At 48.2% G+C, this 27500-nt stretch overlaps 1 protein-coding gene across 1 annotated transcript in view; it reads right to left on the bottom strand.

Annotated features, from left to right (window-relative positions):
* The window catches only part of LOC311116317 (low-density lipoprotein receptor-related protein 6-like), a gene marked incomplete at both ends in the record, with an annotated part of 31320 nt that extends 3929 nt beyond the window's left edge, over positions 1-27391 (bottom strand). The window contains 9 exon segments of the mRNA XM_084191412.1: positions 7171-7380; positions 8566-8756; positions 11100-11311; positions 16532-16734; positions 17151-17477; positions 21151-21335; positions 27167-27275; positions 27278-27301; positions 27304-27391. Coding sequence (XP_084047538.1) covers positions 7171-7380; positions 8566-8756; positions 11100-11311; positions 16532-16734; positions 17151-17477; positions 21151-21335; positions 27167-27275; positions 27278-27301; positions 27304-27391 — 1549 coding nt within the window.
* Positions 27392-27500: the final 109 nt, after the last annotated feature.

Here is a 27500-nt window from a genome sequence, read left to right as displayed (position 1 = left end):
CATCGTTACAACCTTAGGAACATCATTAAATCTCAGAGCTGTTTCCCAAAACCATCTTAAGGCTAAGTTCATCGTTACAACCTTAGGAGCATCAATACATCTCAGAGCTGTTCCCCAAAAGCATCTTAAGGCTAAGTTCATCGTTACAACCTTAGGAGCATCATTACATCTCAGAGCTGTTTCCCAAAAGCATCTGAAGGCTAAGTTCATCGCTACAACCTTAGGAGCATCATTAAATCTCAGAGCTGTTCCCCAAAAGCATCTGAAGGCTAAGTTCATCGTTAAAACCTTAGGAGCATTGATAAATCTCAGAGCTGTTTCCCAAAACCATCTGAAGGCTAAGTTCATCGTTACAACCTTAGGAGCATCATTAAATCTCAGAGCTGTTTCCCAAAAGCATCTTAAGGCTAAGTTCATCGTTACAACCTTAGGAGCATTGATAAATCTCAGAGCTGTTTCCCAAAACCATCTGAAGGCTAAGTTCATCGTTACAACCTTAGGAGCATCATTAAATCTCAGAGCTGTTTCCCAAAAGCATCTTAAGGCTAAGTTCATCGTTAAAACCTTAGGAGCATTGATAAATCTCAGAGCTGTTTCCCAAAACCATCTGAAGGCTAAGTTCATCGTTACAACCTTAGGAGCATCATTAAATCTCAGAGCTGTTTCCCAAAAGCATCTTAAGGCTAAGTTCATCGTTACAACCTTAGGAGCATTGATAAATCTCAGAGCTGTTTCCCAAAACCATCTGAAGGCTAAGTTCATCGTTAAAACCTTAGGAGCATCATTAAATCTCAGAGCTGTTTCCCAAAAGCATCTTAAGGCTAAGTTCATCGTTACAACCTTAGGAGCATTGATAAATCTCAGAGCTGTTTCCCAAAAGCATCTTAAGGCTAAGTTCATCGTTAAAACCTTAGGAGCATTAAATCTCAGAGCTGTTTTTGCCCTCCTGCATCACTTTATACACAGAAGATCTCTGCTAAACATGGAATCACATGGTTTATCCATCGCTCTGTGACCGCCGATAACTTCAGAACGAAGTTGACTACAAATACAAAGTTGCCAATGTTTTTAAAATTCATACAATCAAGCCAAGTATAAAAAGATGCTTCAAATTAAAACCGAGATGACTGTATTAAAATATAAACAGTAGGCTATAGGCCTATTTAAATAAATGTCATGTTCAATTGAGTTCTATTTTGCTACTTGTATGCTACCGTCTGTAATTGGTCTCAATACATTTCATGATGTGTAGCCTAACGTGCGCAATAATGTGCCAAATCAGTGATTTAGTGCATTTTTATAGGGTAAGCGTTAGAATAATCTGCATCAATATGTGTAGCCATAGATGGTAATATCTCTAGGAGCTGATCCTTCATCAGTATTGTAGCCATAGATGGTAATATCTCTCTGGGAGCTGATCCTTCATCAGTATTGTAGCCATAGATGGTAATATCTCTCTAGGAGCTGATCCTTCATCAGTATTGTAGCCATAGATGGTAATATCTCTCTAGGAGCTGATCCTTCATCAGTATTGTAGCCATAGATGGTAATATCTCTCTAGGAGCTGATCCATCATCAGTATTGTAGCCATAGATGGTAATATCTCTAGGAGCTGATCCATCATCAGTATTGTAGCCATAGATGGCAATATCTCTGGGAGCTGATCCTTCATCAGTAATGTAGCCATAGATGGCAATATCTCTGGGAGCTGATCCTTCATCAGTATTGTAGCCATAGATGGTAATATCGCTCTAGGAGCTGATCCTTCATCAGTATTGTAGCCATAGATGGTAATATCTCTCTAGGAGCTGATCCTTCATCAGTATTGTAGCCATAGATGGTAATATCTATGGGAGCTGATCCTTCATCAGTATTGTAGCCATAGATGGTAATATCTCTCTAGGAGCTGATCCTTCATCAGTATTGTAGCCATAGATGGTAATGTCTCTCTAGGAGCTGATCCTTCATCAGTATTGTAGCCATAGATGGTAATATCTCTCTAGGAGCTGATCCTTCATCAGTATTGTAGCCATAGATGGTAATATCTCTCTAGGAGCTGATCCTTCATCAGTATTGTAGCCATAGATGGTAATATCTATGGGAGCTGATCCTTCATCAGTATTGTAGCCATAGATGGTAATATCTCTCTAGGAGCTGATCCATCATCAGTATTGTAGCCATAGATGGCAATATCTCTGGGAGCTGATCCTTCATCAGTAATGTAGCCATAGATGGCAATATCTCTGGGAGCTGATCCTTCATCAGTATTGTAGCCATAGATGGCAATATCTCTGGGAGCTGATCCTTCATCAGTATTGTAGCCATAGATGGCAATATCTCTGGGAGCTGATCCTTCATCAGTAATGTAGCCATAGATGGCAATATCTCTGGGAGCTGATCCTTCATCAGTAATGTAGCCATAGATGGTAATATCTCTCTGGGAGCTGATCCTTCATCAGTAATGTAGCCATATATGGTAATATCTCTCTAGGAGCTGATCCTTCATCAGTATTGTAGCCATAGATGGTAATATCTCTCTGGGAGCTGATCCTTCATCAGTATTGTAGCCATAGATGGTAATATCTCTCTGGGAGATGATCCTTCATCAGTATTGTAGCCATAGATGGTAATATCTCTCTGGGAGCTGATCCATCATCAGTATTGTAGCCATAGATGGTAATATCTCTCTGGGAGCTGATCCTTCATCAGTATTGTAGCCATAGATGGTAATATCTCTCTAGGAGCTGATCCTTCATCAGTATTGTAGCCATAGATGGTAATATCTATAGGAGCTGATCCTTCATCAGTATTGTAGCCATAGATGGTAATATCTCTCTGGGAGCTGATCCTTCATCAGTATTGTAGCCATAGATGGTAATATCTCTATAGGAGCTGAACCTTCATCAGTATTGTAGCCATAGATGGTAATATCTCTCTAGGAGCTGATCCTTCATCAGTATTGTAGCCATAGATGGTAATATCTCTCTGGGAGCTGATCCTTCATCAGTATTGTAGCCATAGATGGTAATATCTCTGGGAGCTGATCCTTCATCAGTATTGTAGCCATAGATGGTAATATCTCTCTAGGAGCTGATCCTTCATCAGTATTGTAGCCATAGATGGTAATATCTCTCTAGGAGCTGATCCTTCATCAGTATTGTAGCCATAGATGGTAATATCTCTCTAGGAGCTGATCCTTCATCAGTATTGTAGCCATAGATGGTAATATCTCTCTAGGAGCTGATCCTTCATCAGTATTGTAGCCATAGATGGTAATATCTCTCTAGGAGCTGATCCTTCATCAGTATTGTAGCCATAGATGGTAATATCTCTGGGAGCTGATCCTTCATCAGTATTGTAGCCATAGATGGTAATATCTCTCTGGGAGCTGATCCTTCATCAGTATTGTAGCCATAGATGGTAATATCTCTCTGGGAGCTGATCCTTCATCAGTATTGTAGCCATAGATGGTAATATCTCTCTAGGAGCTGATCCTTCATCAGTATTGTAGCCATAGATGGTAATATCTCTCTAGGAGCTGATCCTTCATCAGTATTGTAGCCATAGATGGTAATATCTCTGGGAGCTGATCCTTCATCAGTATTGTAGCCATAGATGGTAATATCTCTAGGAGCTGATCCTTCATCAGTATTGTAGCCATAGATGGTAATATCTCTGGGAGCTGATCCTTCATCAGTATTGTAGCCATAGATGGTAATATCTCTCTAGGAGCTGATCCTTCATCAGTATTGTAGCCATAGATGGTAATATCTCTCTAGGAGCTGATCCTTCATCAGTATTGTAGCCATAGATGGTAATATCTCTCTAGGAGCTGATCCTTCATCAGTATTGTAGCCATAGATGGTAATATCTCTGGGAGCTGATCCTTCATCAGTATTGTAGCCATAGATGGTAATATCTCTCTAGGAGCTGATCCTTCATCAGTATTGTAGCCATAGATGGTAATATCTCTCTGGGAGCTGATCCTTCATCAGTATTGTAGCCATAGATGGTAATATCTCTCTAGGAGCTGATCCTTCATCAGTATTGTAGCCATAGATGGTAATATCTCTCTAGGAGCTGATCCTTCATCAGTATTGTAGCCATAGATGGTAATATCTCTCTAGGAGCTGATCCATCATCAGTATTGTAGCCATAGATGGTAATATCTCTCTAGGAGCTGATCCATCATCAGTATTGTAGCCATAGATGGTAATATCTCTCTAGGAGCTGATCCTTCATCAGTATTGTGGCCATAGATGGTAATATCTCTCTAGGAGCTGATCCTTCATCAGTATTGTAGCCATAGATGGTAATATCTCTCTGGGAGCTGATCCTTCATCAGTATTGTAGCCATAGATGGTAATATCTCTAGGAGCTGATCCATCATCAGTATTGTGGCCATAGATGGTAATATCTCTCTGGGAGCTGATCCTTCATCAGTATTGTAGCCATAGATGGTAATATCTCTCTAGGAGCTGATCCATCATCAGTATTGTAGCCATAGATGGTAATATCTCTCTGGGAGCTGATCCTTCATCAGTATTGTAGCCATAGATGGTAATATCTCTCTAGGAGCTGATCCTTCATCAGTATTGTAGCCATAGATGGTAATATCTCTCTAGGAGCTGATCCTTCATCAGTATTGTAGCCATAGATGGTAATATCTCTCTAGGAGCTGATCCTTCATCAGTATTGTAGCCATAGATGGTAATATCTCTCTAGGAGCTGATCCATCATCAGTATTGTGGCCATAGATGGTAATATCTCTCTAGGAGCTGATCCTTCATCAGTATTGTAGCCATAGATGGTAATATCTCTCTAGGAGCTGATCCTTCATCAGTATTGTAGCCATAGATGGTAATATCTCTCTAGGAGCTGATCCTTCATCAGTATTGTAGCCATAGATGGTCATATCTCTCTAGGAGCTGATCCTTCATCAGTATTGTAGCCATAGATGGTAATATCTCTCTAGGAGCTGATCCTTCATCAGTATTGTAGCCATAGATGGTAATATCTCTCTAGGAGCTGATCCTTCATCAGTATTGTAGCCATAGATGGTAATATCTCTCTAGGAGCTGATCCTTCATCAGTATTGTAGCCATAGATGGTAATATCTCTCTAGGAGCTGATCCTTCATCAGTATTGTAGCCATAGATGGTAATATCTCTCTAGGAGCTGATCCATCATCAGTATTGTGGAATCATTCTAATGTTGAGTAAAGATTTTAATGGAGAAAGCTGATCTGAGAGCAGCACTCCCTTTCTTTTGATCTCATCAATATTGCCACATGCTCCAATGACGCACTTAGCAACAGTTGTTTTGGGAAACGCAGGTTACATCTTCGGCCGGCGTAGAACAGATTAAAATTGTAGTCATTTAGCAGATGCTCTTATCCAGAGCGACTTACAGTAGTGAGTGCATACATTTTATCATCGTAGTGATCCCCCGTGGGAATCGAGTTCACAACCCTGGCGTTGCAAGCGCCATGCTCTACCAACGGAGCTACGGGAAGCATCGTTAAAACACTCATAAACCTACGTTTCATCGCTATGGGGAAACCAGGCCCAGGACTTCTATTAGCAGGTCTTTATGGACCATAGAATGACAGTGGGACTCTACCATTCTACAGTATATCATGTCACGTGGCCCGTCATTTTGTATTTGGCCAATTCAAACAAGGTTATTATTCTAGGTTAAGGTACTGTACTCGTGTCTAGCTACTGAGTAGAGGGGTCAGGGGTCAGGGAACTTACTGTACTCTCATGTCTAGAGGTCAGGGTACTTACTGTACTCTCATGTCTAGAGGTCAGGGGTCAGGGTACTTACTGTACTCTCTCATGTCTAGAGGTCAGGGGTCAGGGTACTTACTGTACTCTCTCATGTCTAGAGGTCAGGGGTCAGGGTACTTACTGTACTCTCATGTCTAGAGGTCAGGGGTCAGGGTACTTACTGTACTCTCATGTCTAGAGGTCAGGGGTCAGGGTACTTACTGTACTCTCTCATGTCTAGAGGTCAGGGGTCAGGGTACTTACTGTACTCTCATGTCTAGAGGTCAGGGGTCAGGGTACTTACTGTACTCTCCTGTCTAGAGGTCAGGGGTCAGGGTACTTACTGTACTCTCTCATGTCTAGAGGTCAGGGGTCAGGGTACTTACTGTACTCTCTCCTGTCTAGAGGTCAGGGGTCAGGGTACTTACTGTACTCTCTCATGTCTAGAGGTCAGGGGTCAGGGTACTTACTGTACTCTCTCATGTCTAGAGGTCAGGGGTCAGGGTACTTACTGTACTCTCTCATGTCTAGAGGTCAGGGGTCAGGGTACTTACTGTACTCTCTCATGTCTAGGGGTCAGGGTACTTACTGTACTCTCTCATGTCTAGAGGTCAGGGGTCAGGGTACTTACTGTACTCTCTCATGTCTAGAGGTCAGGGGTCAGGGTACTTACTGTACTCTCATGTCTAGAGGTCAGGGGTCAGGGTACTTACTGTACTCTCTCATGTCTAGAGGTCAGGGGTCAGGGTACTTACTGTACTCTCTCATGTCTAGAGGTCAGGGGTCAGGGTACTTACTGTACTCTCTCATGTCTAGAGGTCAGGGTACTTACTGTACTCTCTCATGTCTAGAGGTCAGGGGTCAGGGTACTTACTGTACTCTCTCATGTCTAGAGGTCAGGGGTCAGGGTACTTACTGTACTCTCTCATGTCTAGAGGTCAGGGGTCAGGGTACTTACTGTACTCTCTCATGTCTAGAGGTCAGGGGTCAGGGTACTTACTGTACTCTCATGTCTAGAGGTCAGGGGTCAGGGTACTTACTGTACTCTCATGTCTAGAGGTCAGGGTACTTACTGTACTCTCTCATGTCTAGAGGTCAGGGGTCAGGGTACTTACTGTACTCTCATGTCTAGAGGTCAGGGGTCAGGGTACTTACTGTACTCTCATGTCTAGAGGTCAGGGGTCAGGGTACTTACTGTACTCTCATGTCTAGAGGTCAGGGGTCAGGGTACTTACTGTACTCTCATGTCTAGAGGTCAGGGGTCAGGGTACTTACTGTACTCTCTCATGTCTAGAGGTCAGGGGTCAGGGTACTTACTGTACTCTCTCCTGTCTAGAGGTCAGGGGTCAGGGTACTTACTGTACTCTCATGTCTAGAGGTCAGGGGTCAGGGTACTTACTGTACTCTCTCATGTCTAGGTCATAGACAGCGTGAATGTCGCTGAGAGAGGCAATGCGAGCCTGGATCTTGGTTCTTCCTTCCCTGGTCGTCTTGTCGATGCGTTCGATCATCTGCTGCTGACGGTCGATCCAGTACAGATGGTTACCAAACACCGTCAGACCAACCGGCTGGAGGATGTTGGAGTCCTCAATCACGATCCGATTGGCTCCTGGAGGAGGGGGAGAGGCAAAACAAGGAAGAAGGTAAAAGGGTCAGGAAGTGAAGGAACGGAGAGGAAGGAGAACTGAGGAGGAAAGGGGCAGATAGGAGAGGAGAGAGCGGTAGAGGAGAGGAGAGGAGAGGAGAGGAGAGGAGAGGAGAGAGGGGTAGAGGGTGGTGAGGTAAGAACAGAACATTAAACAAAGGACTGCAGCCTTCAGGATCTTCACAATGAGGGATTCTCCAGGTTGATTTCATGATGGTGTTCACTTTGCACCTCTCCCTCGTTCCCTCCCCGTCCCCTCCCTCGTTCCCTCCTCCTCCTCTCCCTCGTTCCCTCCTCTCCCTCGTTCCCCCCTCCTCTCCCTCGTCCCCCCCCCCACCTCTCCCTCGTCCCCACCTCCTCTCCCTCGTTCCCCCTCCCTCCTCTCCCTCGTTCCCCCCCCCACCTCTCCCTCGTCCCCACCTCCTCTCCCTCGTTCCCCCTCCCTCCTCTCCCTCGTTCCCCCCCCCTCCTCTCCCTCGTTCCCCCCTCCTCTCCCTCCTCTCCCTCGTTCCCCCCCTCCTCTCCCTCGTTCCCTCGTCCCCCCCCTCCTCTCCCTCGTTCCCCCTCCTCTCCCTCGTTCCCCCCCCTCCTCCTCTCCCTCGTTCCCCCCCTCCTCCTCTCCCTCGTTCCCCCCCTCCTCCTCTCCCTCGTTCCCCCCCTCCTCCTCTCCCTCGTTCCCCCCCTCCTCTCCCTCGTTCCCCCCCTCCTCTCCCTCATTCTCTCCTCTCCCCTCCCTCGTTCCCTCCTCCTCTCCCTCCCCCTCCTCTCCCTCATTCCCCCCCTCCTCTCCCTCATTCCCCCCCTCCTCTCCCTCATTCTCTCCTCTCCTCTCCCTCGTTCCCCCCTCCTCTCCCTCGTTCTCTCCCCCCCCCCCCCCCCCTCCTCTTTACCTCCTCCCTCTACCCCACCTCCTCCTCTCCTGGAGCCCTATTGAACTATGACCAGGGCCAGGCAGAGCAGTGATTGGCTATGATCCCAGCCAGGCAGATCAGTGATTGGCTATGATCCCAGCCAGGCAGATCAGTGATTGGCTATGATCCCAGCCTGGCAGATCAGTGATTGGCTATGATCCCAGCCTGGCAGATCAGTGATTGGCTATGATCCCAGCCTGGCAGATCAGTGATTGGCAGACATGAGGTAGGTAGACACCTGACAGGTCACTGCTCTCGATGCGTCGGAGGTCTGAGTCGACCCAGAACAGCTTGCCGACCTCGTTGTCTATCGCCAGGGCAACAGGCTTCCCCAAACCGCTGAAGAACAACACCTCTCTCTCTGTCCCGTCCAGCGCTGCTCGCTCAATCTTAGGACTACGCTCCTGCAGGTTGGTAAAGTACATGTACCTGGAGAGAGAAAGGTGCACAACATTAACACAGACATGAAGGCTATTTCCACGTGGAGGCATACAGAAGTGCAGTATTGTAGTCAACATACTCCTACACAAACAGACTGTCTGAATTGTTTAGCTGGGCCATAAAGTTCAACTATGGTTGTCAGGCAATAAACTTTTTGGCTTCAATTATTGTTTTTTTTATATGGCAGCTCGTCCAGAGCCATAACATCTGCAGACTTTGTTGCACAAGACCACATCATAACCCGTAATGACTAAGATACGGTCTCTGATCACTCGTACCCATATAAGGGGTTGAAAATGGCAGATTTGGGCACTGATCAATTGGAATGCAGTGGCTGGACAGTAACACGCTATACATGACGTCAGAGCTCAGTGGCTGGACAGTAACACGCTATACATGACGTCAGAGCTCAGTGGCTGGACAGTAACACGCTATACATGACGTCAGAGCTCAGTGGCTGGACAGTAACACGCTATACATGACGTCAGAGCTCAGTGGCTGTACGGTAACATGCTATACATGACGTCAGAGCTCAGTGGGCTGGACAGTAACACGCTATACATGACGTCAGAGCTCAGTGGGCTGGACAGTAACACGCTATACATGACGTCAGAGCTCAGTGGCTGTACAGTAACACGCTATACATGACGTCAGAGCTCAGTGGCTGTACGGTAACATGCTATACATGACGTCAGAGCTCAGTGGCTGTACAGTAACACGCTATACATGACGTCAGAGCTCAGTGGCTGGACAGTAACACGCTATACATGACGTCAGAGCTCAGTGGCTGTACAGTAACACGCTATACATGACGTCAGAGCTCAGTGGCTGTACGGTAACACGCTATACATGACGTCAGAGCTCAGTGGCTGTACGGTAACACGCTATATATGACGTCAGAGCTGTATGGGTTTGGACTGACAGCCATTCTGACCTTGACCACCTCACGACACCAAGTTGCCACCATCCCTCCCGCTAACTGGGCAACTTTTGCAAAATGTTGTGTTGTCTGATTGAGGGAAACGCTGTAAATGAAGAGGGCTGTGTATTTTGAAAGATGAGACATTGAGGATTGTACTAAACACCGTTCTGATGTCATACAAGCGAGCCAAAACACCCACGAGTCCAAAACATCCACTTCACATTGATCGGTTTCCCTGAACTGCATTGTGAAAGCCTAACACTAAGATCGTATTTTTAGAACTGAGCTAGTCACGTTGGCAATAGAACAAGCTTTTCCAAATGACGCCCCACCTGAACCAGATTGCGATTTATAATGGAGCGTTGTTGTATTGCGTAAACAACATTGTGTGATGGCGGGGGGTGCAGGGTTTTGTTCCCTGCTCTAGTTCCTCAACAGCCCAGCCAGGAGAGCTCAAACAGCACCTTATTATAGTCCAGGACTCTTCGTTGGAGAGGTGTGAGGCCACTTGGAGACACCGGTTAGTCCAGCTCATACAGCACCTTATTATAGTCCAGGACTCTTCGTTGGAGAGGTGTGAGGCCACTTGGAGACACCAGTTAGTCCAGCTCAAACAGCACCTTATTATAGTCCAGGACTCTTCGTTGGAGAGGTGTGAGGCCACTTGGAGACACCAGTTAGTCCAGCTCAAACAGCACCTTATTATAGTCCAGGACTCTTCGTTGGAGAGGTGTGAGGCCACTTGGAGACACCAGTTAGTCCAGCTCAAACAGCACCTTATTATAGTCCAGGACTCTTCGTTGGAGAGGTGTGAGGCCACTTGGAGACACCAGTTAGTCCAGCTCAAACAGCACCTTATTATAGTCCAGGACTCTTCGTTGAGTCATGAAAGTGCATTGAAACTGTGCACACTTTGGAGAGGTGTGAGGCCACTTGGAGACACCGGTTACTCCTCTCACTCAAACCCTTGGCATTGTTTTTGTCATATGTTGCACCTACCCCACTTTTTCCCAGGAATTGTCCTATAAAATTGTACTGAATGTATCCAGAGTATTTTCAGATTTCGTTATCAACAAATGCGGCAAAAACTACAGTAAATGTAAAACGCACATCAAATCACCAGGGTAGTGTTTGGATTCAGTCTAGTGTCAGGTGAACTGTTGTGTCCTCACTTTTGGTCTGATCATTGTCCAATAATCTCCAAACTGTTCCCTTTTATTTCTACCATGGCTATTAGGCTTTTCCTATTTCTTCTGGAAGAAACATTTGGATTTATCCCCAACCTATAGGCCAAAGGGTTAAAACGCGATGAGGCAACAAGGGACTGGAGTCTGTCTGTGACCCCTCAAAACAACTGTGTGGACATTTGGAATACAGACAACACACACAGGGTTTCTTCAAGTACTAACCCTCGCTCAGGGTTGACCACGATGGCTCTCGGTTTGTCGTGTTCTCCTCTCAGCACCACTCCCACCCGGCTGCCGTCAGTCCTCGTCACGTTAATAACATTAGTGACTTCACTGGTCCAGTAGATGAAGCGGCTGTAGATGTCGATGCTCAGGTCAAACGGCTGGAGGCCCAGGTTAGGACTGCCCACTGGGCTCGACACCACCGTCATACTCTGATAGGATAGGAGGAACAGGCCGTCAGTCAAATTACACTCTGATAGGATAGGAGGAACAGGCCGTCAGTCAAATTACACTCTGATAGGATAGGAGGAACAGGCCGTCAGTCAAATTATACTCTGATAGGATAGGAGGAAACCCCTGCTAGCGGTAGGATGTGTTTACCTGGTAAACCCCTGCTAGCAGTAGGATGTGTTTACCTGGTAAACCCCTGCTAGCGGTAGGATGTGTTTACCTGGTAAACCCCTGTTAGCGGTAGGATGTGTTTACCTGGTAAACCCCTGCTAGCGGTAGGATGTGTTTACCTGGTAAACCCCTGCTAGCGGTAGGATGTGTTTACCTGGTAAACCCCTGCTAGCGGTAGGATGTGTTTACCTGGTAAACCCCTGTTAGCGGTAGGATGTGTTTACCTGGTAAACCCCTGCTAGCGGTAGGATGTGTTTACCTGGTAAACCCCTGCTAGCGGTAGGATGTGTTTACCTGGTAAACCCCTGTTAGCGGTAGGATGTGTTTACCTGGTAAACCCCTGCTAGCGGTAGGATGTGTTTACCTGGTAAACCCCTGCTAGCGGTAGGATGTGTTTACCTGGTAAACCCCTGCTAGCGGTAGGATGTGTTGACCTGGTAAACCCCTGCTAGCGGTAGGATGTGTTTACCTGGTAAACCCCTGTTAGCGGTAGGATGTGTTTACCTGGTAAACCCCTGCTAGCGGTAGGATGTGTTTACCTGGTAAACCCCTGCTAGCGGTAGGATGTGTTTACCTGGTAAACCCCTGTTAGCAGTAGGATGTGTTTACCTGGTAAACCCCTGCTAGCGGTAGGATGTGTTTACCTGGTAAACCCCTGTTAGCGGTAGGATGTGTTTACCTGGTAAACCCCTGCTAGCGGTAGGATGTGTTTACCTGGTAAACCCCTGCTAGCGGTAGGATGTGTTTACCTGGTAAACCCCTGTTAGCAGTAGGATGTGTTTACCTGGTAAACCCCTGCTAGCGGTAGGATGTGTTTACCTGGTAAACCCCTGCTAGCAGTAGGATGTGTTTACCTGGTAAACCCCTGCTAGCGGTAGGATGTGTTTACCTGGTAAACCCCTGTTAGCGGTAGGATGTGTTTACCTGGTAAACCCCTGTTAGCACTAGGATGTGTTTACCTGGTAAACCCCTGTTAGCAGTAGAATGTGTTTACCTGGTAAACCCCTGCTAGCGGTAGGATGTGTTTACCTGGTAAACCCCTGTTAGCAGTAGAATGTGTTTACCTGGTAAACCCCTGCTAGCGGTAGGATGTGTTTACCTGGTAAACCCCTGCTAGCGGTAGGATGTGTTTACCTGGTAAACCCCTGTTAGCGGTAGAATGTGTTTACCTGGTAAACCCCTGCTAGCGGTAGGATGTGTTTACCTGGTAAACCCCTGCTAGCAGTAGGATGTGTTGACCTGGTAAACCCCTGTTAGCAGTAGGATGTGTTTACCTGGTAAACCCCTGCTAGCGGTAGGATGTGTTTACCTGGTAAACCCCTGCTAGCGGTAGGATGTGTTTACCTGGTAAACCCCTGCTAGCGGTAGGATGTGTTTACCTGGTAAACCCCTGCTAGCGGTAGGATGTGTTTACCTGGTAAACCCCTGCTAGCGGTAGGATGTGTTTACCTGGTAAACCCCTGTTAGCGGTAGGATGTGTTTACCTGGTAAACCCCTGTTAGCGGTAGGATGTGTTTACCTGGTAAACCCCTGTTAGCGGTAGGATGTGTTTACCTGGTAAACCCCTGTTAGCGGTAGGATGTGTTTACCTGGTAAACCCCTGTTAGCGGTAGGATGGGTTTACCTGGTAAACCCCTGCTAGCGGTAGGATGTGTTTACCTGGTAAACCCCTGCTAGCGGTAGGATGTGTTTACCTGGTAAACCCCTGTTAGCGGTAGGATGTGTTTACCTGGTAAACCCCTGTTAGCGGTAGGATGGGTTTACCTGGTAAACCCCTGCTAGCGGTAGGATGTGTTTACCTGGTAAACCCCTGCTAGCGGTAGGATGTGTTGACCTGGTAAACCCCTGCTAGCGGTAGGATGTGTTTACCTGGTAAACCCCTGCTAGCAGTAGGATGTGTTTACCTGGTAAACCCCTGCTAGCAGTAGGATGTGTTTACCTGGTAAACCCCTGCTAGCGGTAGGATGTGTTTACCTGGTAAACCCCTGTTAGCGGTAGGATGTGTTTACCTGGTAAATCCCTGCTAGCGGTAGGATGTGTTTACCTGGTAAACCCCTGCTAGCGGTAGGATGTGTTTACCTGGTAAACCCCTGCTAGCGGTAGGATGTGTTTACCTGGTAAACCCCTGCTAGCGGTAGGATGTGTTTACCTGGTAAACCCCTGCTAGCGGTAGGATGTGTTTACCTGGTAAACCCCTGCTAGCGGTAGGATGTGTTTACCTGGTAAACCCCTGTTAGCGGTAGGATGTGTTTACCTGGTAAACCCCTGTTAGCGGTAGGATGTGTTTACCTGGTAAACCCCTGTTAGCGGTAGGATGTGTTTACCTGGTAAACCCCTGTTAGCGGTAGGATGTGTTTACCTGGTAAACCCCTGTTAGCGGTAGGATGTGTTTACCTGGTAAACCCCTGCTAGCGGTAGGATGAGTTTACCTGGTAAACCCCTGCTAGCAGTAGGATGTGTTTACCTGGTAAACCCCTGTTAGCAGTAGAATGTGTTTACCTGGTAAACCCCTGCTAGCGGTAGGATGTGTTTACCTGGTAAACCCCTGTTAGCAGTAGAATGTGTTTACCTGGTAAACCCCTGTTAGCGGTAGGATGTGTTTACCTGGTAAACCCCTGTTAGCAGTAGGATGTGTTTACCTGGTAAACCCCTGCTAGCGGTAGGATGTGTTTACCTGGTAAACCCCTGTTAGCGGTAGGATGTGTTTACCTGGTAAACCCCTGTTAGCAGTAGGATGTGTTTACCTGGTAAACCCCTGCTAGCAGTAGGATGTGTTTACCTGGTAAACCCCTGCTAGCGGTAGGATGTGTTTACCTGGTAAACCCCTGTTAGCGGTAGGATGTGTTTACCTGGTAAACCCCTGCTAGCGGTAGGATGTGTTTACCTGGTAAACCCCTGCTAGCGGTAGGATGTGTTTACCTGGTAAACCCCTGCTAGCAGTAGGATGTGTTTACCTGGTAAACCCCTGCTAGCGGTAGGATGTGTTTACCTGGTAAACCCCTGCTAGCGGTAGGATGTGTTTACCTGGTAAACCCCTGTTAGCGGTAGGATGTGTTTACCTGGTAAACCCCTGTTAGCGGTAGGATGTGTTTACCTGGTAAACCCCTGCTAGCGGTAGGATGTGTTTACCTGGTAAACCCCTGCTAGCGGTAGGATGTGTTGACCTGGTAAACCCCTGCTAGCGGTAGGATGTGTTTACCTGGTAAACCCCTGCTAGCAGTAGGATGTGTTTACCTGGTAAACCCCTGCTAGCGGTAGGATGTGTTTACCTGGTAAACCCCTGCTAGCGGTAGGATGTGTTTACCTGGTAAACCCCTGTTAGCGGTAGGATGTGTTTACCTGGTAAACCCCTGTTAGCGGTAGGATGTGTTTACTGCTAGCGGTAGGATGTGTTTACCTGGTAAACCCCTGCTAGCGGTAGGATGTGTTTACCTGGTAAACCCCTGTTAGCGGTAGGATGTGTTTACCTGGTAAACCCCTGCTAGCGGTAGGATGTGTTTACCTGGTAAACCCCTGTTAGCGGTAGGATGTGTTTACCTGGTAAACCCCTGCTAGCGGTAGGATGTGTTTACCTGGTAAACCCCTGCTAGCGGTAGGATGCGTTTACCTGGTAAACCCCTGCTAGCGGTAGGATGTGTCTACCTGGTAAACCCCTGCTAGCGGTAGGATGTGTTTACCTGGTAAACCCCTGTTAGCGGTAGGATGTGTTTACCTGGTAAACCCCTGTTAGCGGTAGGATGTGTTTACCTGGTAAACCCCTGCTAGCGGTAGGATGTGTTTACCTGGTAAACCCCTGTTAGCGGTAGGATGTGTTTACCTGGTAAACCCCTGCTAGCGGTAGGATGTGTTTACCTGGTAAACCCCTGCTAGCGGTAGGATGTGTTTACCTGGTAAACCCCTGCTAGCAGTAGGATGTGTTTACCTGGTAAACCCCTGCTAGCAGTAGGATGTGTTTACCTGGTAAACCCCTGCTAGCGGTAGGATGTGTTTACCTGGTAAACCCCTGTTAGCGGTAGGATGTGTTTACCTGGTAAACCCCTGTTAGCGGTAGGATGTGTTTACCTGGTAAACCCCTGTTAGCAGTAGGATGTGTTTACCTGGTAAACCCCTGCTAGCGGTAGGATGTGTTTACCTGGTAAACCCCTGTTAGCGGTAGGATGTGTTTACCTGGTAAACCCCTGTTAGCGGTAGGATGTGTTTACCTGGTAAACCCCTGTTAGCGGTAGGATGTGTTTACCTGGTAAACCCCTGTTAGCAGTAGGATGTGTTTACCTGGTAAACCCCTGCTAGCGGTAGGATGTGTTTACCTGGTAAACCCCTGCTAGCGGTAGGATGTGTTTACCTGGTAAACCCCTGCTAGCGGTAGGATGTGTTGACCTGGTAAACCCCTGCTAGCGGTAGGATGTGTTTACCTGGTAAACCCCTGTTAGCAGTAGGATGTGTTTACCTGGTAAACCCCTGTTAGCAGTAGGATGTGTTTACCTGGTAAACCCCTGTTAGCAGTAGGATGTGTTTACCTGGTAAACCCCTGCTAGCGGTAGGATGTGTTTACCTGGTAAACCCCTGTTAGCGGTAGGATGTGTTTACCTGGTAAACCCCTGCTAGCGGTAGGATGTGTTTACCTGGTAAACCCCTGCTAGCGGTAGGATGTGTTTACCTGGTAAACCCCTGTTAGCAGTAGGATGTGTTTACCTGGTAAACCCCTGTTAGCAGTAGGATGTGTTTACCTGGTAAACCCCTGTTAGCGGTAGGATGTGTTTACCTGGTAAACCCCTGCTAGCGGTAGGATGTGTTTACCTGGTAAACCCCTGCTAGCGGTAGGATGTGTTGACCTGGTAAACCCCTGTTAGCAGTAGAATGTGTTTACCTGGTAAACCCCTGCTAGCAGTAGGATGTGTTTACCTGGTAAACAATAAGTAGAATAATCTTTCACACACTGATCTATGCCCCAATGTGGTTTATTGAGGCAGGGTCTTGAACAGATCACCTGAACACATTCTTTGATCTCCAGCACTTGCTTAAAACCGTACCATGTTCCCGTCCTCCTGGGCTCTGCGGATAGCGTTCTGTTTGGAGTCAATCCAGTACAGCTGTTTATCCAGGGGGTCGTAGTCTATAGCCCTGACATTCCTCAGACTGTGGATGGGGAGGATGATGTCAGGAGACTGATGCTCATCCATCACCATCCGGTTAATGGCTGACTTCTGGCTGAACAGGAGGAAGGACGTAGGGGCTGCAGGAGGACAGGGGGAGAGACCATTACAACAATTCATTTGGATGAGAAATGAATGGAGAGAAGGAAAGAGAAAAGAGAAAGATACGAAGAGAGAGGGATGGAGAGACAGGAGGAAAGAGGAAAGAGAGAGGAGGAAAGAGAGAGACAGGAGGAAAGAGAGAGACAGGAGGAAAGAGAGAGACAGGAGGAAAGAGAGAGACAGGAGGAAAGAGAGAGACAGGAGGAAAGAGACAGAGGAGGAAAGAGAGAGAAGGAAATAGAGAAGGAAAGAGAGAGAGGAGGAAGGAGAGAGAGAGAGGAGGAAGGAGAGTGTGTATGTGTATAGTGTGTATATAGTGTGTGTGTGTATAGTGTGTGTGTGTATACAGTGTGTATATAGTGTGTGCGTGTGTGTGTCTGCGTCTCTCTCTTACCACTGCAGGTCTTGTTGTCGTAGTTGAGGGAGAAGTGGGCGGGGCATCCGCAGACGAAGCTGCTGATTGGTACAGCCAGACAGAGGTGTGAGCATTGCCCATTGGTGGAGGCGCAGGCGTTCCAGCCCCCCTGGCGTGACGAGTGGAAGACCAAGATGTCCATCACATAGTCTAGGTGACCCTGGATGACTGTGCGGTTCTGTCCCGACGTCTTATTGGCCCGCTCGATGCTGCGCTGAGACCAGTCCGTCCAATAGATGTAGTCCTGGTACTGGGTCAAACCGAACGGGTGGGGGAGGTCGTCAGCTATAACCTCACGCTCCTGACCTGATAGAGGAGGGGGGGAACCGTTAGTCTAGTGGAAGAGAGGGGTGAAGGGGTGGGGGAGGTCGTCAGCTCCTGACCTGATAGAGGAGGGGGGAAACCGTTAGTCTAGTGGAAGAGAGAGGGGTGAAGGGGTGGGGGAGGTCGTCAGCTCCTGACCTGATAGAGGAGGGGGGGGAACCGTTAGTCTAGTGGAAGAGAGAGGGGTGAAGGGGTGGGGGAGGTCGTCAGCTCCTGACCTGATAGAGGAGGGGGGGAACCGTTAGTCTAGTGGAAGAGAGAGGGGTGAAGGGGTGGGGGAGGTCGTCAGCTCCTGACCTGATAGAGGAGGGGGGGAACCGTTAGTCTAGTGGAAGAGAGAGGGGTGAAGGGGTGGGGGAGGTCGTCAGCTCCTGACCTGATAGAGGAGGGGGGGAACCGTTAGTCTAGTGGAAGAGAGAGGGGTGAAGGGGTGGGGGAGGTCGTCAGCTCCTGACCTGATAGAGGAGGGGGGGAACCGTTAGTCTAGTGGAAGAGAGGGGTGAAGGGGTGGGGGAGGTCGTCAGCTCCTGACCTGATAGAGGAGGGGGGAAACCGTTAGTCTAGTGGAAGAGAGAGGGGTGAAGGGGTGGGGGAGGTCGTCAGCTCCTGACCTGATAGAGGAGGGGGGGGAACCGTTAGTCTAGTGGAAGAGAGAGGGGTGAAGGGGTGGGGGAGGTCGTCAGCTCCTGACCTGATAGAGGAGGGGGGGAACCGTTAGTCTAGTGGAAGAGAGAGGGGTGAAGGGGTGGGGGAGGTCGTCAGCTCCTGACCTGATAGAGGAGGGGGGGAACCGTTAGTCTAGTGGAAGAGAGAGGGGTGAAGGGGTGGGGGAGGTCGTCAGCTCCTGACCTGATAGAGGAGGGGGGGAACCGTTAGTCTAGTGGAAGAGAGAGGGGTGAAGGGGTGGGGGAGGTCGTCAGCTCCTGACCTGATAGAGGAGGGGGGGAACCGTTAGTCTACTGGAAGAGAGAGGGGTGAAGGGGTGGGGGAGGTCGTCAGCTCCTGGCCTGATAGAGGAGGGGGGGAACCGTTAGTCTAGTGGAAGAGAGAGGGGTGAAGGGGTGGGGGAGGTCGTCAGCTCCTGACCTGATAGAGGAGGGGGGGAACCGTTAGTCTAGTGGAAGAGAGAGGGGTGAAGGGGTGGGGGAGGTCGTCAGCTCCTGACCTGATAGAGGAGGGGGGGAACCGTTAGTCTAGTGGAAGAGAGAGGGGTGAAGGGGTGGGGGAGGTCGTCAGCTCCTGGCCTGATAGAGGAGGGGGGGAACCGTTAGTCTAGTGGAAGAGAGAGGGGTGAAGGGGTGGGGGAGGTCGTCAGCTCCTGGCCTGATAGAGGAGGGGGGGAACCGTTAGTCTAGTGGAAGAGAGAGGGGTGAAGGGGTGGGGGAGGTCGTCAGCTCCTGACCTGATAGAGGAGGGGGGGAACCGTTAGTCTAGTGGAAGAGAGAGGGGTGAAGGGGTGGGGGAGGTCGTCAGCTCCTGACCTGATAGAGGAGGGGGGAACCGTTAGTAGAGCGAGAGAGAGCAAGCAAGCGAGCGCACACACTCACAAGCCACTAACACACCCACAGAGTGGAAGAAATCGACACAGACTACACTCAACATGACTCCAATGCTTTCTGTTGGGGGAACAACAGCAAAGGACCTTGTGAAGATGCTTGAGGAAACAGGTACAAAAGTATCTATATCCACAGTAAAACAAGTCCTATATCGACATAACCTGAAAGGCCGCTCAGCAAGGAAGAAGCCACTGCTCCAAAACCGCCATAAAAAAGCCAGACTACGGTTTGCAACTGCACATGGGGACAAAGATCGTACTTTTTAGAGAAATGTCCTCTGGTCTGATGAAACAAAAAATAGAACTGTTTGGCCATAATGACCATCGCTATGTTTGGAGGAAAAAGGGGGCTGCTTGCAAGCCGAAGAACACCATCCCAACCGTGAAGCACGGGGGTGGCAGCATCATGCTGTGGGGGTGCTTTGCTGCAGGAGGGACTGGTGCACTTCACAAAATAGATGGCATCATGAGGAAGGAAAATGATGTGGATATATTGAAGCAACATCTCAAGACAGTCAGTCAGTCAGGAAGTTAAAGCTTGGTCACAAATGGGTCTTCCAAATGGACAATGACAGCTCAAATAAGCAAAGAAAAACGACAGTCCATCATTACTTTAAGACATGAAGGTCAGTCAATACAGAATGTCAAGAACTTTGAAAGTTTCTTAAAGTGCAGTCGCAAAAACCATCAAGCACTATGATGAAACTGGCTCTCATGAGGACCGCCACAGGAATGGAAGACCCAGAGTTACCTCTGCTGCAGAGGATAAGTTCATTAGAGTTACCAGCCTCAGAGATTGCAGCCCAAATAAATGTTTCACAGAGTTCAAGTAACAGACACATCAACATCAACTGTTCAGAGGAGATTTTGTGAATCAGGCCTTCATGGTCGATTTGCTGCAAAGAAACCACTACTAAAGGACACCAATAAGAAGAAGAGACTTGCTTGGGCCAAGAAACACGAGCAATGGACATTAGAACGGTGGAAATTTGTCCTTTGGTCTGGAGTCCAAATTTGAGATTTTTGGTTCCAACCGCCGTGTCTTTGTGAGACGCGGTGTGGGTGAACGGATGATCTCCGCATGTGTATTTCCCACCGTAAAGCATGGAGGAGGAGGTGTTATGGTGTGGGGGTGCTTTGCTGGTGACACTGATTTATTTAGAATTTATGGCACACTTAACCATCTGGTTTGGGCTTAGTGGGACTATCATTTGACCAAGAAGGAGAGTGATGGAGTACTGCATCAGATGACATGGCCTCCACAATCCATTTTTACATTTACATTTTAGTCATTTAGCAGACGCTCTTATCCAGAGCGACTTACATGAGCAATTAGGGTTAAGTGCCTTGCTTAAGGGCACATCGACAGATTTTTTCACCTAGTCGGCTCGGGGATTAGAACCAGTGACCTTTCGGTTACTGGCACAACGCTCTTACCCACTAAGCTACCTGCCGCCCTGCAATACAATCCCTCGACCTCAACCAATTGAGATGGTTTGGGATGGGTCGAATCGCAGAGAGAAGGAAAAGCAGCCAACAAGTGCTCAGCATATGTGGGAACTCCTTCAAGACTGTTGGAAAAGCATTCCAGGTGAAGCTGGTTGAGAGAATGCCAAGAGTGTGCAAAGCTGTCATCAAGGCAAAGGGTGGCTATTTGAAGAATCTCAAATATAAAATATATTTTGATTTGTTTAACACTTTTTTGGTTACTAAATGATTCCATATGTGTTATTTCATAGTTTTGATGTCTTCACTATTATTCTACAATGTAGAAAATAGTAAAAATAAAGAAAAACCCTTGAATGAGTAGGTGTGTCCAAACTTTTGACTAGTACTGTCTGTCTGTCTGTCTGTCTGTCTGTCTGTCTGTCTGTCTGTCTGTCTGTCTGTCTGTCTGTCTGTCTGTCTGTCTGTCTGTCTGTCTGTCTGTCTGTCTGTCTGTCTGTCTGTCTGTCTGTCTGTCTGTCTGCATGCATGCATGTATGTTGTGTATGTATGTATGTATGTATGTATGTATGTATGTATGTATGTATGTATGCATGTATGCATGCATGCATGCATGCATGTATGTTGTGTGTGTATGCGTGTGTGATAACTCACCCAGCATGTTGGATGACTCTATGAGTGTAGTGTCCAGGTCTGTCCAGTAGAGGCGCCTCTCAGCATAGTCGATGGTCAGCCCGTTAGCTCGGCCCACATTGGGTACCAGAGTGATCCGTCCTGTCCCGTCCATCGCTGACCGGTCAATCTTGGGCTTCCCACCCCACTCTGTCCAGTACATAAAGCTAGAAAGAAACACAAAACGTTATTATTAGATTTATTAGAACAGAGGGATAAAACAGAAACAGATTAGGGCTGAATCTCAAATAGAAGACAGTTATCAAGTAATCGAGGGCTCCACTGCCCCGGTCGGAAGCCTCTATCGAGAGGGCATCCTATGCCAACTTGGTCCCCTTGGCATAGTGATTCTTCCCATGAATCTTAGAGCGTTACCTAGCAACAATACAGTCGCATATTCTTCGCCCTCAAACATATGGTCAAAATAACTAAACATAAATCAAGAAATCTGTAATTCATTTGGGAGTTTTGCAGAGGAGGTCTTAGTCGCGCAATTTGACATCTAGCTAAGGAGTTTAGAAGCAGTAAAGGAGCTCTATTTCTGACGTTTCATAATGTACACGAAAACTTGTCTATCATTAGCTTGCTAGCTAGCTGTAAGCCTGAGCAAGCCACTTTACATAAAACGAGAGAGAAACTAACCAGCTAGTGCAACAATAAATGCAATGTTCCATCAATAAGCTAGCTAGTTAGCTTGCTAGCTAATGTAGTGAAATTATTTTATCACAATGAACAAGTTTTAATGAAGCAGTGAAACGAACTCGATTAAGGGCTTAGGGGCCAAGTGTTCAAGGTTTGAGATTCAGATATTGTTGAAGCTGGGTCTTTCTGGGCTGAGAGCAGAGTCTCTCTTTGTGTGTGTGTGTGTGTGTGAATACAGTGCCTTCGGAAAGTATTCAGACCCCTTGACTTTTTCCACATTTTGTTACGTTACACCCTTATTCTAAAATGGATTAAATTTACAAAATCCTCACCAATCTACACACAATACCCCATAATGACAAAGTGAAAAACAGGATATAAATTATTGCAAATGTATTATAAATAAAAAACAGAAATACCTTATTTCTAAAAACCTGTTTTTGCTTTGTCATTATGAGGTAGTGTGTGTAGATTGATGAGGGGGAAAAAACGATTTAATCAATTTTAGAATAAGGTTGTAACATAAAATGTGGACAAAGTCAAGGGGTCTGAAAGTTTGGACACACCTACTCATTCAAGAGTGTGCAAAGCTGTCATCAAGGCAAAGGGTGGCTACTTTGAAGAATCTCAAATATAAAATATTTTGATTTGTTTAACACTTTTTTGGTTACTACATGATTCCATTTGTGTTATTTCATAGTTTTGATGTCTTCACTATTATTCTACAATGCAACTCGGGAGCAGCGGTCTAAGGCACTGCATCTCAGTGCTTGAGGCGTCACTACAGACCCCCTGGTTCGATTCCAGGCTGTATCACAACCTGCCGTGATTGGGCGGTGCACAATTGGCCCAGCGTCATCCGGGTTTGGCCGGTGTAGGCCGTCATTGTAAATAAGAATTTGTTCTTAACTGACTTGCCAAGTTAAATAAAGGTTACATTTAATTTAATAAAAAATTAAAATGTAGAAAATAGTAAAAATTAAGAAAAACCCTGGGATGAGTAGGTGTGTCCAATCTTTTGACTGGTATTGTGTGTGTGTGTGTCTGGGCTGAGCCCTGGTTATCTCTCTCTCTCTCCTCAAACTTCACTGCGCTGAACGCTGCAAGGCCTCGATCCAACTGCCACGCTACTCCTTTCTCTCTGTGTGTGTGTGTGTGTGTGTGTGTGTGTGTGTGTGTGTGTGTGTGTGTGTGTGTGTGTGTACCTGGCACCACATGGTGTTAGACCAACGTTTTACACCTCAAACCGCTGAGACCAAGTGCTTGGTCAAAAGTAGTGCATTATATTAAGGAATATGGTGTGATTTGGGACTCAGCCACAGAGACGTTGAGCTGAGAACAGAACAGAGGCTGGCAGTAACAGAACTGGATCCAGAACTACTAAAGGTCTGTTAACATAACAGACCAGTACCACTACTGGATCCGGTCTGAGGGAGAAGGCTGCCTAATGCTTTACAGTTGAGAGGGAGAACACCAGCCATTTATAAACATTACAACTGAATTGATAAAAGAACATTAAGCTGATAAACTGGACTAATAAACCACATATTTAAACAATAAGTTTGTAGCTTTGTCAGCCCATAACTACAAACACTAGCTCTACTATCTATCTGAAATAGTATCATAGTATAAACACTAGCTCTACTATCTATCTGAAATAGTATCATAGTATAAACACTAGCTCTACTATCTATCTGAAATAGTATCATAGTATAAACACTAGCTCTACTATCTATCTGAAATAGTATCATAGTATAAACACTAGCTCTACTATCTATCTGAAATAGTATCATAGTATAAACACTAGCTCTACTATATAAAGTACAGGTCCAGAGTTGAGACAACATGGCTGCCAAGACAAGAGGCCTATAGAGCCCCACAGTGGAGGTGTCATAATACCCATAAACCCTAGCGGTCAAACAGGGAAGTGGTTCTAGAGAGATTTACACGCTTATCAAAACGTCACGCCAGTGTTGTTTGGTTCTTCAACCTACTAGTGTCCCCAAGGGCTCGCTACTAGTTCCTGTGATATGTGGTGGTTTTTACCTACCCTAGTTGAATGCACCGACCAACCAACCAATCCCTCCTTACCCTTCTGTGGGGTCCAGAGCCACTATAACATCCTCCTCTCAGTCATCCCAGCAGGGTGGGTTAGGGTTAGTACCTAGCCTTCAGCAGGGTGGGTTAGGGTTAGTACCTAGCCTTCAGCAGGGTGGGTTAGGGTTAGTACCTAGCCTTCAGCAGGGTGGGTTAGGGTTAGTACCTAGCCTTCAGCAGGGTGGGTTAGTACCTAGCCTTCAGCAGGGTGGGTTAGGGTTAGTACCTAGCCTTCAGCAGGGTGGGTTAGGGTTAGTACCTAGCCTTCAGCAGGGTGGGTTAGTACCTAGCCTTCAGCAGGGTGGGTTAGGGTTAGTACCTAGCCTTCAGCAGGGTGGGTTAGGGTTAGTACCTAGCCTTCAGCAGGGTGGGTTAGGGTTAGTACCTAGCCTTCAGCAGGGTGGGTTAGGGTTAGTACCTAGCCTTCAGCAGGGTGGGTTAGGGTTAGGACCTAGCCTTCAGCAGGGTGGGTTAGGGTTAGGACCTAGCCTTCAGCAGGGTGGGTTAGGGTTAGTACCTAGCCTTCAGCAGGGTGGGTTAGGGTTAGTACCTAGCCTTCAGCAGGGTGGGTTAGGGTTAGTACCTAGCCTTCAGCAGGGTGGGTTAGGGTTAGTACCTAGCCTTCAGCAGGGTGGGTTAGGGTTAGTACCTAGCCTTCAGCAGGGTGGGTTAGGGTTAGTACCTAGCCTTCAGCAGGGTGGGTTAGGGTTAGTACCTAGCCTTCAGCAGGGTGGGTTAGGGTTGGTACCTAGCCTTCAGCAGGGTGGGTTAGGGTTAGTACCTAGCCTTCAGCCGGGTGGGTTAGGGTTAGTACCTAGCCTTCAGCAGGGTGGGTTAGGGTTAGTACCTAGCCTTCAGCAGGGTGGGTTAGGGTTAGTACCTAGCCTTCAGCAGGGTGGGTTAGGGTTAGTACCTAGCCTTCAGCAGGGTGGGTTAGTACCTAGCCTTCAGCAGGGTGGGTTAGGGTTAGTACCTAGCCTTCAGCAGGGTGGGTTAGGGTTAGTACCTAGCCTTCAGCAGGGTGGGTTAGGGTTAGTACCTAGCCTTCAGCAGGGTGGGTTAGGGTTAGGACCTAGCCTTCAGCAGGGTGGGTTAGGGTTAGGACCTAGCCTTCAGCAGGGCGGGTTAGGGTTAGTACCTAGCCTTCAGCAGGGTGGGTTAGGGTTAGTACCTAGCCTTCAGCAGGGTGGGTTAGGGTTAGTACCTAGCCTTCAGCAGGGTGGGTTAGGGTTAGTACCTAGCCTTCAGCAGGGTGGGTTAGGGTTAGTACCTAGCCTTCAGCAGGGTGGGTTAGGGTTAGTACCTAGCCTTCAGCAGGGTGGGTTAGGGTTAGTACCTAGCCTTCAGCAGGGTGGGTTAGGGTTAGTACCTAGCCTTCAGCAGGGTGGGTTAGGGTTAGTACCTAGCCTTCAGCAGGGTGGGTTAGGGTTAGTACCTAGCCTTCAGCAGGGTGGGTTAGGGTTAGTACCTAGCCTTCAGCAGGGTGGGTTAGGGTTAGTACCTAGCCTTCAGCAGGGTGGGTTAGGGTTAGTACCTAGCCTTCAGCAGGGTGGGTTAGGGTTGGTACCTAGCCTTCAGCAGGGTGGGTTAGTACCTAGCCTTCAGCAGGGTGGGTTAGTACCTAGCCTTCAGCAGGGTGGGTTAGTACCTAGCCTTCAGCAGGGTGGGTTAGGGTTGGTACCTAGCCTTCAGCAGGGTGGGTTAGGGTTAGGACCTAGCCTTCAGCAGGGTGGGTTAGGGTTAGTACCTAGCCTTCAGCAGGGTGGGTTAGGGTTAGGACCTAGCCTTCAGCAGGGTGGGTTAGGGTTAGTACCTAGCCTTCAGCAGGGTGGGTTAGTACCTAGCCTTCAGCAGGGTGGGTTAGTACCTAGCCTTCAGCAGGGTGGGTTAGGGTTAGTACCTAGCCTTCAGCAGGGTGGGTTGGTACCTAGCCTTCAGCAGGGTGGGTTAGGGTTGGTACCTAGCCTTCAGCAGGGTGGGTTAGGGTTAGTACCTAGCCTTCAGCAGGGTGGGTTAGTACCTAGCCTTCAGCAGGGTGGGTTAGTACCTAGCCTTCAGCAGGGTGGGTTAGGGTTAGGACCTAGCCTTCAGCAGGGTGGGTTAGGGTTGGTACCTAGCCTTCAGCAGGGTGGGTTAGGGTTAGTACCTAGCCTTCAGCAGGGTGGGTTAGGGTTGGTACCTAGCCTTCAGCAGGGTGGGTTAGTACCTAGCCTTCAGCAGGGTGGGTTAGTACCTAGCCTTCAGCAGGGTGGGTTAGTACCTAGCCTTCAGCAGGGTGGGTTAGTACCTAGCCTTCAGCAGGGTGGGTTAGGGTTAGTACCTAGCCTTCAGCAGGGTGGGTTAGGGTTAGTACCTAGCCTTCAGCAGGGTGGGTTAGGGTTAGTACCTAGCCTTCAGCAGGGTGGGTTAGGGTTAGTACCTAGCCTTCAGCAGGGTGGGTTAGGGTTAGTACCTAGCCTTCAGCAGGGTGGGTTAGGGTTAGTACCTAGCCTTCAGCAGGGTGGGTTAGGGTTAGTACCTAGCCTTCAGCAGGGTGGGTTAGGGTTAGTACCTAGCCTTCAGCAGGGTGGGTTAGGGTTAGTACCTAGCCTTCAGCAGGGTGGGTTAGGGTTGGTACCTAGCCTTCAGCAGGGTGGGTTAGTACCTAGCCTTCAGCAGGGTGGGTTGGGTTAGTACCTACCCTTCAGCAGGGTGGGTTAGGGTTGGTACCTAGCCTTCAGCAGGGTGGGTTAGTACCTAGCCTTCAGCAGGGTGGGTTAGGGTTAGTACCTAGCCTTCAGCAGGGTGGGTTGGGTTAGGACCTACCCTTCAGCAGGGTGGGTTAGGGTTGGTACCTAGCCTTCAGCAGGGTGGGTTAGGGTTGGTACCTAGCCTTCAGCAGGGTGGGTTAGGGTTAGTACCTAGCCTTCAGCAGGGTGGGTTAGGGTTGGTACCTAGCCTTCAGCAGGGTGGGTTAGGGTTGGTACCTAGCCTTCAGCAGGGTGGGTTAGTACCTAGCCTTCAGCAGGGTGGGTTGGGTTAGTACCTACCCTTCAGCAGGGTGGGTTAGGGTGGTACCTAGCCTTCAGCAGGGTGGGTTAGGGTTGGTACCTAGCCTTCAGCAGGGTGGGTTAGGGTTAGTACCTAGCCTTCAGCAGGGTGGGTTAGGGTTGGTACCTAGCCTTCAGCAGGGTGGGTTAGGGTTGGTACCTAGCCTTCAGCAGGGTGGGTTAGGGTTGGTACCTAGCCTTCAGCAGGGTGGGTTAGGGTTGGTACCTACCCTTCAGCAGGGTCCAGCGCCAGGGCTCGAGGGCTGTCCAGATCCTTCCAGACTAGGACCTGTCTGTGCTGTCCATCCAGCTTGGCCACCTCGATACGATTGGTCCCGTGTCCGCCCAGTACAGATTCTTCCCAGCCAGTCCACCGCCATGCCTTCTGGGTAGTCCAGGCCAAACTCCACCACGTGTTCTAGAGCGCTGCCGTTCATAAACGCACGGCTGATTGTCTGGGGGAGAGGAAGAGGAGGAGGAAGAGGAGAAGAGTTACTACTATTGGGTTCATTTGAGGAATGCTGAAGTGGGCAAGACCACAAGGTCAAACAGGCATAACATTAA

The sequence above is a fragment of the Coregonus lavaretus genome, assembly GCF_964263955.1.
Source record: "Coregonus lavaretus genome assembly, contig: HAP1_SCAFFOLD_5639, whole genome shotgun sequence".
Classification (NCBI taxonomy): domain Eukaryota; kingdom Metazoa; phylum Chordata; class Actinopteri; order Salmoniformes; family Salmonidae; genus Coregonus; species Coregonus lavaretus.
This window is presented reverse-complemented; position numbering and strand designations above follow the sequence as displayed.